This window comes from Mesoplodon mirus (genome assembly GCF_964341445.2).
Source record: "Mesoplodon mirus genome assembly, chromosome: 5".
Lineage (NCBI taxonomy): Eukaryota > Metazoa > Chordata > Mammalia > Artiodactyla > Ziphiidae > Mesoplodon > Mesoplodon mirus.
Window position 1 is genome coordinate 35,283,534 of NC_138980.1, and position 12,597 is coordinate 35,296,130.

The 12,597-nt window shown below is 53.5% G+C and overlaps 1 protein-coding gene across 1 annotated transcript in view; it reads right to left on the reverse strand.

Moving 5' to 3' along the window:
• Window positions 1-12,597, reverse strand: part of ZFR2 (zinc finger RNA binding protein 2) — a gene marked incomplete at both ends in the record, with an annotated part of 42,000 nt that overhangs the window by 17,567 nt on the left and 11,836 nt on the right. The window contains 5 exons of the mRNA XM_082620707.1: window positions 844-1,026; window positions 3,658-3,932; window positions 4,061-4,264; window positions 4,731-4,851; window positions 5,805-6,036. Of these exons, the coding sequence (XP_082476833.1) occupies window positions 844-1,026; window positions 3,658-3,932; window positions 4,061-4,264; window positions 4,731-4,851; window positions 5,805-6,036 (1,015 nt within the window). The remainder of the gene's footprint in view (window positions 1-843; window positions 1,027-3,657; window positions 3,933-4,060; window positions 4,265-4,730; window positions 4,852-5,804; window positions 6,037-12,597) is intronic.

Below are 12,597 nucleotides of genomic sequence, written 5' to 3' on the forward strand. Positions count from 1 at the left end.
AGCCTGCAGCGGGGGCTGGAAGGGGGCTGCCAAGGGCAGGGTGTGAGCAAAGGCCCAGGGGCAGGAGGGAGCATGGCAAGTGAGCTGGGGCAGCTGGAGGGGGTTCTGTGGATGGGGCAGAGAGAGGCAGCCACGGGACAGGGGCCTTCCACACCCTCTCGCTCTAAACCTCGTGGTGCAGCTCAAAGCAGGCGTCCAGCCAGGAATTCCCCCTCCTCCTGTCCTCAGCGCACACCCGAAAGGTGAGCATCACCTTGCAGGTTCATGATGCCATTTGGGGAAGGTTTGCTGATTTCCAAAAAGCACCGCTGGACCATAGAAAGAGGGCACAGGGAGAGGGGCCCTACCTTCTCTTGGGTGGAGGAGCACGTTAATTTTCTCATAAGATGACATACTACAGGCATTTTTAAGCCCACAGGAAAACATTGATATTAAAATAGTAATAAATATGACAAATGCTGATATTAATTTAGTATCAATGAAAACTTTGATATTAAAATATTAAACCTTACTACTTTAATTTGATTTTTAATAAATAAGGACCCCGAATGGAATATACCATTTGATCTCATCAACATACAAACTCTGGTTCATATATACATGCAGACACACCCAAGGCCAAGAACAGTCTCCTCTGGGGTCTGGGTATGAGCTGCCCTGCTCCATGCTTCTGTCCAGGGACAGATGTGACTTTTATAACTGGGAGAAGGGGGTTGGCTTCGGAGGAAGGAGAACGCATGGGCCTGCAGGGAAAGCTACTTCTCGTGGGTGGCTGCCCACCCCCCATGTCATCGCATGCCCCTCTGGGTCCCAAGTGGGCTGGAGCCTGTGAGGGGCTCCTACCTTCTGGTGCTTGGACCCCCGGATGTGGGCGGCATAGGCCTCCGCCCCGGTGCAGGACACAGCACACAGGTCGCAGTGCAGCTGCGCCTGCACCCCTCGTGGGCTGCCGTTGGGCTGGATGCCCATATTCTGAGCCGCCTCTTTCTTTTTGTGCTTCTGTCCTTCCAGGTGCTCGCGGTAGGTCTGCCGGCAGAGAGCGAGGACAGCCTGAGGGGGGTGTGTGCCCACCTGGCACCGCGCCTTCCCCGTTGCCGCAGTTCACGGGAGGCCTGATGTCCCCACCCCTCTGTTCATGGCCTCCTTTTAAAGCCCAGTCAACAGATAGAAGACTCAGAAGCTCGGACTGAAAGACATAAGGTTGCCTTCTCTTTTGTTTTTTCTAAAAATCAACGAGTTTCTTAAGCAAGCATCCTCAAAGGAGCACACATTTAGTTTCAGGGGCTGCTTGAAAGAATATTCTGGCTTTTCAGAATCTCAGAAGCCAAGCAAGGATGCGTGCTACCGGAATGATGCGGGACACACTTAACTGTTAGAACACTGCTCCCAAACCATGGGGTCCACCGGGGGGAGGTGGCCGCGAGGCACAGACCCACGCTTCCCGCACCGCGTGCCCGAGATGTCTGACAGCATCTGGCACACGACTGAGCTCTCACGGGGCAGCCCTGACTTGTCTCTGGGAAGCCTTAAGACGAGGCAAAGTGGGGCTGCTAACCCAATGCCCTCTAACCACGCCAAGAGTCAACATTCCGCAGAATAGAAATGCCTCTGGAAAATACCAAAGGCACTGGTGACGTCGGCTGGCTCTGGGGGCAGGGACAGGAGTGGGAAGGGTGCTCTCGGAATGTAGATATCTGTGGAGTATTTTTTTTTGGCTGTGCCTCGTGGCATGTGGGATCTTAGTTCCCTGACCAGGGACTGAACCCACGCCCCCTGCAGTGGAAGTGCAGAGTCTTAACCACTGGACCTCCAGGGAAGTCCCAGGAATCTGTTTTTTTACCTAAGCCACAGAACACACACACACACACACACACAGGCACGCACACGGACATGACGTAAAAGCCTGTGGGACGGAGACAAGCCTGGAAGGATATACACCAAGTGCCAACAGTAAACTACTTCAGAACACGCTTCGCAGAGTCTGAGCCTGTAGAAAGAACAAATGTTCGCAGTTTATGCCATCCCCATGCCTGACTCTCCATCACAGACACAGACCAGATGTGGAATGAGAAAAAACCCAGAGGAGCATTAGAAGGAGGCCTGCCTGGTGCCCCACGGCTCCTGAAGCCCACAGCTGCCCTGGCGGCCCCTCGCTCGGCCGGGACAGAGACCGCACCGCCAACTGTGCCATCCTGGACTCAGAGACAGGTGCCCGGAAGAGAGGCAGAAGTGCTGCCCCCGCTGCAGGGAGGCCACGCCGACCAAGTCCTTCTGATGCAGATGGAGGCCGTGTGTGGCTGCTTCCACGTTAACCGTGTGTCAAGCGGCGCTGGGTGGGCGCGGGAGGGGCGAGCAGGAAAGGGCAGCACGGGGACTCTGCAGAAGCACCCGGCATCTCGGCGGTGGAGGCGGACGCGCGAGCCTGGGCAGGTGATGAGCTCGCACGGAGCAAACCGCACGCATGCACACGCACGTGCACACAGGCACACACAGGTGCAAGTGAGACCGGTAAAACCTGGGACCTCTGACTCAGTGGACAGGTTCAAGGCTAACATGCCAGCTGTGATAGTGACTGTAGTTTGGCAAAACGTCAGCACTTGGGGCGCTGGGTGAGGGCACGTGGGCCTCTCCGTGGTGTTTCTTACAACCACCTGTGAAACCACCACTACCTCAATGAAAAGTCCAAAGAACAAGCGCTGTTAACATTAACAAAAAGCTGGGAACAACTGGAGCTGACATGTCTGCGTGCCAGATGCTATGCCGAGTGGTGACACGCTTGGGGAAACCCGGTCCCACGGGGAGACGAGGCTCAGAGAGGCCTCGACACCCACTCGGGTGATGCTCATGTGCCCACGCTCCGTCACACCCCACGGCCATGGGGAGCGTCACACCCTTGCTCAACGTGATGCCGCGAAGAGTCTAGAATCACAGGAGCAGACCTTGTATTGGACTGGTGAGAGGAGCCAAGAATCCTCATGACGCAGCCCTGAGTGCGGGCCGCCCGGCCCTCGTCCCTCTGCCAGGGAAGTCTGGGCTGAATGAGGGGTTCTGGGCTCCTCCCACACCTCTAGAGTCTGCAGTTTGGAGTCTCTGCACGCCTCCACGGTGCCAGCTTTCTCTCAGAGTACTAAGAACAAGACAAAATCCACACGGGGTGTTTTGTGAGGACCAGCCCTAGCGTCTGATGATCTCTGCAGGGAGCGAGGTGGGTCACCTGCGAGCGTGGTTGGGGAGGTCCTTTGCTTAGACAGCAGTGCACTCGCCCGCACACGCACACGAACGTGCTGCTTTTACCCGCCTGTGGCCCTGCCTACACGGCCCTGCAGCAAAGGTGCACTTTGACCAGCTGCGCCTACCGGCCCTCGTGTACAGGAGGGTGCACTGAGGGCCTCCCTGCTGCAGGTGGCCTCAGGGTGCAAGACCACGCTTCTGCGGCCAACAACCAGCGCTGGGCCTGCTCTCGTGTCTTTCACAAGAACACCAGGCAGTTTTAAGGTTATGCTGATGCGCACTTGGCATTGCAAATTAATAACAGATCTCTTTTGAGCAGGCAATGACCCTGACCTCTGGCCGGTCATAGGGGGCAAGGGAGGGCTCTCCCACCTGTGGGGGCAGGAAGGTCCGGGGCCTGCCCAGCGTGGGGCGAGGGCGGCTGACCTGGGGACCAGCACAGCTGATCTTGCAGATGTCACAATAGTGAAGCGGGAGCTGCTTGGGGCCACCCCTGGGTTTCGGCAGCTTGGTGGCAACTGGTAGCTTCTTGGCGAAGCTGTCGGTGCAACGGGCACTGGGATTGCTTCCCGAGCCGCCCCACAGGGACGAGTCCACGGGCTTTGGGAGTGGGGGCGGCCGCATCTGTGGGAGGAGCAGCGGGGGATAGTAAGGACTGACCGCTGAGTACGGGGATGCGTCATAGCCCGGGTAGCTTGGTCCTAAGAAGCGGAGAGAAAAATGAGAGGGGGAGATGGGTTGGTTTTGAGGAAAGGACCACATTTATTTTGGCAGCAAATAAAAGGAACAGCCTGCATTTGCATGCCTGCGGGGGAAACCACCATCTTACCAGTGTACGGGGCGGAGGCCGGGCCGAACGAGGATGAGGAAGGCAGCGTGGAGAGGGAGGAGGCCGTGGGCTGAGCGTTGCTCACCGGGGGGTAGGTGGAGGTGGAGGGCGAAGTGCTGGCCAGCTGCCCCGCATCGGTGGTGGGCACCTGCAGCAGGGGCTGCGCTTGGTTGTACCCAATGCCACCGTAGGCTCCTTGGGGCCCTGGAGAGCAAGCACAGCCTCTGCAGAGCCACTCCTGTGACACCGGGCCCAGGGAGCAGAGAAAGTGTGACCAACACGACGGCCCGGCTGCCGGGAGCTGGCACGGCCTGGGCGCAACTGGCTGTGAAGCCCGGGTGTCTGAGCCGTGCTGGAGGCCGGAGCCCAGGTTCCCCAATCTCTAAACTCCAAGTCCTCAGCAGAAGCCACCTCCTTGGAAAACACTTCCAGCCCCACCTTCGTCTCTCCCCCATCTCTCTGTCTGGGTCTCCCCGCCCCTCTCTCTGGCACACACAAGCCCATTGACTAGTGGAGAGTTCGGGGTGTACCTGAGGAGACAGCCCTGAGACCCACGCTACTGCTGCACCTCCTGTGAACCTGAAGCGCTTGAAACCTGACTTTCCTGGGGTCCCTCCCATGTAAGTGAGGCCCCCTTGCCCCCGCCCTGACCCTGCAGAGACCCACCCACCTGGTAGGCAGAGCGTGGCCGTGGCCATGGCTGGGAGCTGAGGCTGGCCAGCAGCAGGTGGCGGGTCCCGTTTGTTCTCATAGCCACCAGCGGCTGCCGAAGGTCCATAGCTGTAACTGTCCTGCGAGAGGGTTTCCATGGGGAACACAGAGCAGGAGAAAGGTGCTCAGGGTGGGGCAAGGCCCCCTCCTCGCCCCCTGCAAGGCCTGCATCCATGTGGTTCCCAAGCTCCTGCTCTGTACCAGCCTCTGTTTGGGGACCTGGGGACGCAGCGACCAGGGAGAGGGATGTGGCCTGCTCCCTCAAAACTGATGCTCATGTCTGAGAGCAAAAGTGCTCTGAGGAACATGCAATGGGACAAGGGCTGCCGGGGACGGCTCGGAGGAGGAGGCAAGCGTGCAGAGACGGGGGACAGGGATCCTGGCCGGGTTGGCGGGGAGCAGAGGCCCTGGTGGGGGTCAGCGGGTGGGCTGGCAGGAGACCCGGAAGCTGGTCGGAGCAGAGGGCTGCGAGCACCAGGAGAGGGGCTGGGGGGGGCCGGCGGGGCCGGGGGCGCTGGGAGGGTCTGGGGCAGCAGGGAGCACGGCTGGATTCTGGTTCACAGGGAGATACGAGCTGCTGGGTGGACCAGGGACTAACTGCATGGAAGTGAGGACGGAACCGAGAGGAAGCCCTGGGAGCAGGGCAGGAACTCAGGATGGGAGGTTGGGAGAAGTCCCAGAGGTCCTGGGGAAGCAAAGGGGAGTAAAGGAGGGAGGGGACGGAGCCAAGTGGGTACGAGCTTGGCCAAGCAAATCAGGAACAAGCTGTGGGTGACAGAGGCTCAGGGGGTTGGGCCACATGGTGCGTGGGACGCCTTGGCGATTCCACGTGGAAACACAGCTGCCAGATCTGCGGTCCTAGAGCTCAGGGTCAGGAAGGGGGCATAGTCAGCACCGGAAAGGCCCGGGAAGGACAAGCCCAGCCCCCATCCCCTCTAAGGGCAGGGATGGGAGCATCAGACGGGTGATAGCCCGTCTGGATTGCGTTTTCAAGGAAGGACTGGTGCTGGGCAGAGAAAAGTCGGGCTGATACCTGGTAGGAGGGAGCCGTGGTGGCCGCCGGCACAGGCTCCTGGGGCTGGCCGCCGTAACCGAGGTCCTGGCCGGGGTGGCGCTGGTACCCGCCATACCCCGCTTGAGTGATGGGCCTGGGTGGCTGGGTGGCCTCGGGAAACGGGATCAGGGCAGGGCCCAGTCCAGGAGTGGGCTGCATGGCCAAGCTGGTTCCAGCAGCTGGGAGGGGAAAAGCCATCGGAGGCTGGGCGCTAGAACCACAGATAAACAGAGAACCCGGCAGCGTTAGATCCTGGCATTCGAGAACCTGCATTGAGCACAAAAATGCCATCCGACACTAGACATCAGCCACTTGGATGCCTCCAGTCCAAGACCTTTCTTCTGTGAGCGCAGGTGCCATTGGAAGCGCTTTTCATGAATTAAGACAATCTCACAGCAGCCCTGAGTGCTCGGAGCCAGCCTGGTCCCCATTTTCACAGTTGAGAAGAATCATGGAAGGTCGATTAACGCTAAACTAAGAACTCTTTACCTATAAGGACCAGCTCTTGCTTGTGGTTCACTCTGCAGGAAGCCCAGTGCTGAGGTCTTCTGTCTGCCTCACCTCATCCCTACCTTCCTGCCCTTAGAGAAGGCCCTGCCAGCTGTCTGTATGTCCATCTGTTGGTCTGTCCCCACTGCCTGGAAGATGAAACTCTGAGGACAGGTGACAAGTGCCGGATTCAGACCCAGATCTCTCTGATCCCCGCGCTTGTCACTCTGCTAAATACCAGTCACCCAGTAGACAGTCCTCAAATGTAAAAGCCCGTTTGTCGGGGAAGGGTATTGGCAAAGAGTTTAGTCCAATACCAAGAAGAATCATATAAGAAAGTTCCTACAGCCCTCCTACACTGTTGTTGGGAGTGTACGTTGGTGTAGCCACTATGGAAAACAGTATGGAAGTTCCTTAAAAAATAAAAATAGATGGGAATTCCCTGGTGGTCAAGTGGTTAGGACTCAGCGCTTTCACTGCTGAGGGCCGGGGTTCAATCCTTGGTCGGGGAACTAAGATCCCACAAGCTGCATGGAACGGCCAAAAACTTTAAAAATAAAAATAAATAAAGACATAAAAATAGAGCAACCATATGATCCAGCCATCCCAATCCTGGACACATATCCAGAAAAGATGAAAACTCTAATTCAGAAAGATATATGCACCCCAGTGTTCACTGCAGCACTATTTACAATAGCCAAGACATGGAAGCAACCTAAGCATCCATAGACAGAGGAGTGTATAAAGAAGATGTGGTACATATATACAATGGAATATTACTCAGCCATAAAAAAAGAACGAAATATTGCCACTTGCAGCAACATGGATGGACCTACAGATTCTCATACTAAGTGAAGTAAGTTAAAGACAAATATTATATGAGTTCACTTATATGTCAAATCTGAAAATAATACAAATGAACTTATTTACAAAACAGAAACAGACACACAGACATAGAAAACAATCTTACGGTTACCAAAGGGAAGAGGAGGGAGGAATAAATTAGGAATATGGGATTAACAGATACACACTACTATATGGAAAATAGATAAACAACAAGGGCCTACTGTATAGCATAGGGAACTATATTTAGTATCTTATAATAACCTATAATGGAAAAGATCTTTAAAGAAAATACTGAATCACTTTGCTGTACACCTGAAACTAATACAATATTGTATATCAACTCTACTTCAATTTTTAAAAGAAGGATGTTCCCGCAAACCCTGTAGGGAAGGGGTCCCCAACCCCCGGGCCACAGCCCGGTACTGGTCTGCGGGCTGTTGGGAACTGGGCCTCACAGCAGGGGGTGCACAGCGGGCAGGAGAGCGAGTGAAGCTTCATCTGCCACTCCCCGTCGCTTGCATTATTGCCTGAACCATCCCCTCCACCCTGGCCGTGGGAAATCTGTCTTCCACGAAACCGATCCCTGGTGCCAAAAAGGTTGGGGACCGCTGCCGCAGGGGATGAGGCAAGGCGTGTGCGCAGCTCAGAGGCAGGCAGATCTGAGTATAGAGGGACGACGGCTGGCAGCACTTGTCCACTGGCACCTTCGCACACATTCTGGGCCGATGCTAGACTCACATGTGATGCTTGCAGTGTCATTCCTGCCCCCCAGAGTGGCTCACTGCCCAGTGGGGAGGACCATGGAGAAATGGGGACAACATGGGGAGGTGATATCCAGGCCATCCTGGGGGCTGAGGGACCCGCCAGGGAGAGGGAAGCGCCCTGCTGAGGGTCAAGCAGAGCCCACTGCATCGCCCCTGCCCGTCTCCTAGCCAGCATCTCTTCGTCCTCCTGGCAGCCAGAGGGGTCCGCTCAAAGCACAGACCTGACCACGTCACCCTCCTGCTCAGAACCCTTCCAAGGCCCTCTGCCCCCATCCCCTCCCACACCTGCTCGCTCCCTTCCTCACCTCCTTCTCCAGCCCTTCCTGAGCCCCTGTTGGAGAGCAGCAGGGCCCTGTAACCCGTCATCCTGCCCCCTCACCCTGCTTGATTTTCCCTCCCAGCACCGCCTGACGCAATCCTTCCACCAACATGAAGCCACAGGAACTGAGGTGGGTCCCAAGCTATTTGCCGGCACGACAGTAGCACCTGGCACATAGCAGGTGCTCAGAAAATATTAGTATGGCCTACAGTCAGGTGTTTGGGAAATGGTGGGTGGGAGCAGCCCAATCGCAGGTGGGGTCCTGGCCCGCCAGGGTCCTGGGGATCTTCTCCTCGCATCTTCACATGGTCTCCCTCTATGTGTGTCTATGTCCTAATCTCTCTTCTTATAAGGACAGCAGTCATATTGAATCAGGGTCACCCTAATACCTCATTTTACCTTAATTATCTCTTTAAAGACCCCATCTCCTACAGTCACATTCTTTAGTTAGCAATGAAGTCCTAACCCCCAATACCTAACACCCAAATATGAATTTTAGGAGGACACAAGTCAGCCCATGACAGGGTCATTATTGTAACAAAACTCAAATGACATGAAAATCCTGATTACACAAACATCATTCATGCTGAACTGAAAGCACCTAAAATACATTTTACAGAATATATAATCATTTATGAATTAGTATGTTTTTATTTTATTTAAGACACCCAAACATCATCAGCCCATCACCAGAATGCCCAGACACGCACAGTAATGATAACCTTTGATGTTTTGACAACTATAAACCTAGCATCACTCTTTTTTTTCTTCTTGGTCATTAGAAAGGTATATTTGTTAAGGTAGGTGGGACAGAACATACTGTATTTAACTTTTGCCAGCTTGGTCTATAATGTTGAAATATTTAGACATGGCATGCTGGCTTCCATTTGTACTTTTGCCCTGGGCCTCTCAAACTGTGAAGGCTATTCATTTGTTTGACTATATTTCATTTGCCTATTTTACTATTGGTAAGGATTTATATTATATATCAGTTTCTATTGCAGAGTTAAAAATCACCCCCAATGAATGTCAATTGGTGCAGCCACTATGGAAAACAGTATGAAGCTTCCTCAAAAAATTAAAAATAGAACTACCGTATGATCCAGCAATTCCACTTCTGGGGATTTTTCTGAAGAAAACAAAAACACTAATTCAAAAAGATTATGCACCCCTATGTTCACTGCAGCATTATTTACAAGAGCCAAGATATGGAATCAACCTAAGTGTCCACTGATAGATGAATGGATAAAGAAGATGGATAAAGGAGATATATATCTTTATCCATTCATCTAACGATGGATACTTAGGTACACACACACACACACGTGTGCATGCACGTGTACTCATGCACGATAGAATATTACTCAGCCGTAAAAAAAGAATGGTATCTTGCCATTTTTGACATGGATAGACCTACAGGGTATTATGCCGAGTGAAATAGGTCAGACAGAGAAAGACAAATACCACATGATCCCACTTACGTGAAGAATCTAAAAAATAAAACAAATGAATAAACATAACAAAACAGAAACAGACTCATAGATACAGAGAATAAACTGGTGGTAGCCAGAAGGGAGGGGGTTGGGAGGATGAGTTAAATAGGTGAGGGAGATTAAGAGGTACAAACTTCCAGTTCTTAAATAAGTAAGTCTGAGGAATGTAATATACAGCATGGGGAATACAGTCAATAATATTGCAATAAATTTGCATGGTAGCAGATGATAACTGGACTTATCGTGGTGATCATTTTGTAATGTATAAAAATATCAAATCACTATGTTACATACCTGAAACTAATAGAATATTGTAAGTGATTATACTTCAATTTAAAAAATTACCCCCAACGATGTGGCTGCAAACAATAATAAATATTTACCATCTTCACAGATTCTGTCGGTCAGAATTTGAGTGGCATGGATGGGCTCTGACTCAGAGTCTTTAAGACGTTGCCAATAAGAAGTCGACTGGGGGAATTCCCTGGTGGTCCAGTGGTTAAGACTCCGTGCTCCCAATGCAGGGGCATGAATTCAGTCCCTGGTTGGGGAACTAAGATTCCCCATGCTGCACAGCACAGCCAAAAAAAAAAAAAAAAAAAGTCAGCTAGGACAGCATCATCTGAAGGCTCAACTGGGGTAGTGAGATCTGCTTCCAGGATGGCTCCTTAACATGGTTGGTCCTTTCCCAATGCTGCTTGAGTGTTCTTACAACATGGCGACCAGCTTCCCCCAGAATGAGAGATGCCAGAGAGAGAGAGGAAGGACCAGGTGGAAGCTATCCTTGTTATGAGCCTCAGACATCACATGGCATAACTTCTGACACATTCTGCGTTAGAAGTGAACCACTAAATACACCCCACCCTCAAGGGGAGAGGATTAAGCACCATCTTTTGGAGGAGTGAATTTATTTATGGGAATATGGAATATGAATTCTCTTAATGAATACTGAGTATGAGAATTTATGGCAATATTTTAAAACCACCACATGCTATTCCCCATTTTCTACTGTTACACATGTTCTATGTATGTTCTGTATATGCTTTCTTGTGCCAGCTTCCCCTCATGGCTTCTTGTCCAGCCTGGGTCCCACACGACCTGCTCCAAACAGGGCACAGCTGAGGAGAATGGGGCGAGGATGGTTGCCTCAGATCTATCAGGATTTAACCTGGAGCTGGGGCCACCTTCTCCTGAGTCACATGGGAGAGGTGTGGACCAACCCAAACGGGCAAGGAAAACGGATGGGATGGGCTTTGGGAAGACGATAAAAAGCCAGGCTGTTGAAGGCACTCAGAAGGCTCGACAAAGGGGTCTGAGCTGCCCAAGCTGCAAGGGCGGGAGTGCTGGAGTCCAAGTGTGAGCACAGACCTGGGACTCTCTGGCCTGAGCCCTGCTGCCTCTGCTGGGTAAGAGGCCATCAGCACTGCAGTGATGCTTTCCTTCTTGCCTGGCTTCCCAGCGTGCCAATGGCCTCCACCTCCAGAAGGGTCTCCGCCCCCAGTCCTGAAGACCCAGCACACCAAGTGGTGCCAATTGAGGGTGCTGAGGCAAAGTGTCTCCTGCGGTGGAGGGAAAGTCTTGTCCTTTAGCCAAGGGCCCGAGGGAGTAGAGACAAGCTTGGGGCTTTCTTCACCTGCTCCCACAGTGACCCAGCTCAGCTCAAAAGCTGTGTCTCCAGCTGGTGGGGGCCCCACCTAGGGAACCAGTGAGGTGGGCGGTTGTTGACCTTGTTCCAGGCCAGGAGATCAAACGGCCTGTTCTGTCTAGGGCAGGGATTCTCGATCCAGGCAACGCTGACATTGCAGCCCGATCACTCTCTGTAGGGGACCGTCCTGGGCACTTTGGGCTGTGGGGCAGCATCCGTGGCCTCCACCCACTCAATGCCAGAGGTGTCCCCAGTTCAAATAACCACAGATGTCCCCAGACACTGTCCGGGTGAGAACCGCTGGTCTAGGAAAAGCCCAATCCCAGGGCACCAGCTTTGAGACCCCAGCTGCAGATGGGCAGCGTCATGTGTTGGTTTACAGCTGGTCCAGACCCTACTCCAGAAGGATCACCGGGACACTGCTGGCTGCCCTGACTCGGGATCAGGCTCGAGACAGCATGTTTGTGGGCGTAAACTAAGAATTCAGGACATGTTTTGGTTGTATATGACCCTGAGTAGTGATGCTTATGCACCCTGAGGTTTGAAGACCACTGAGCTAGACCAAAGTCAAGGACAAAAGGAGAGTCTGCCCACAGATGGCTGGGCGTCCAAGCCGTTTGGTCTTGATGTAACTCAGTGGTGGGAGATCTCAGGTGTTCCCGTGCCCTGCAGGGTGACTCTCGTCAGTTTTATTACGAGGGCCTGCAAACGTCACAGCTGTGAGCAGACTGACTGGCTGTGAGGCGTACAGGGTCAGGGTAGATATCAGCTTTGAGTTTTATGTGGGATGCTGAAACGCCCTTGATCTCACCGGAGGTCACCCCTGCCCCCTTCTACTCAGATGTGCAAACAGCTGAGACGCTGGGGGAGGGGCGGGGGAGACAGAGACACACCGTCTAGAAGAAGTATAGATGTGCTGACAGCCCAGCAGGCAGCAGGAGCCTCCCCCTCCAACCCAGAGCCTGAAAAGGCCTCACCTATGAAGAATACTGGGATTCCAGAGAGGGGCTCAGATGCAGCCCCCTGGGCTGAGAGAAGGGCCTGGCACACACGTGGGAAAGGGAGAAGAGCACAGGGGCTGACAGGGAAATGGCCCTGTGTGCTGAGGGACAGAGGAGGGGTGGGTGACAGGAGGCTGGATGGTGGGCTTAGGACTCCGGGATGCCAGGCAGAATCTGAGTTTTATCCAGTAAGCAATCCGGAGTCACCACGGTAT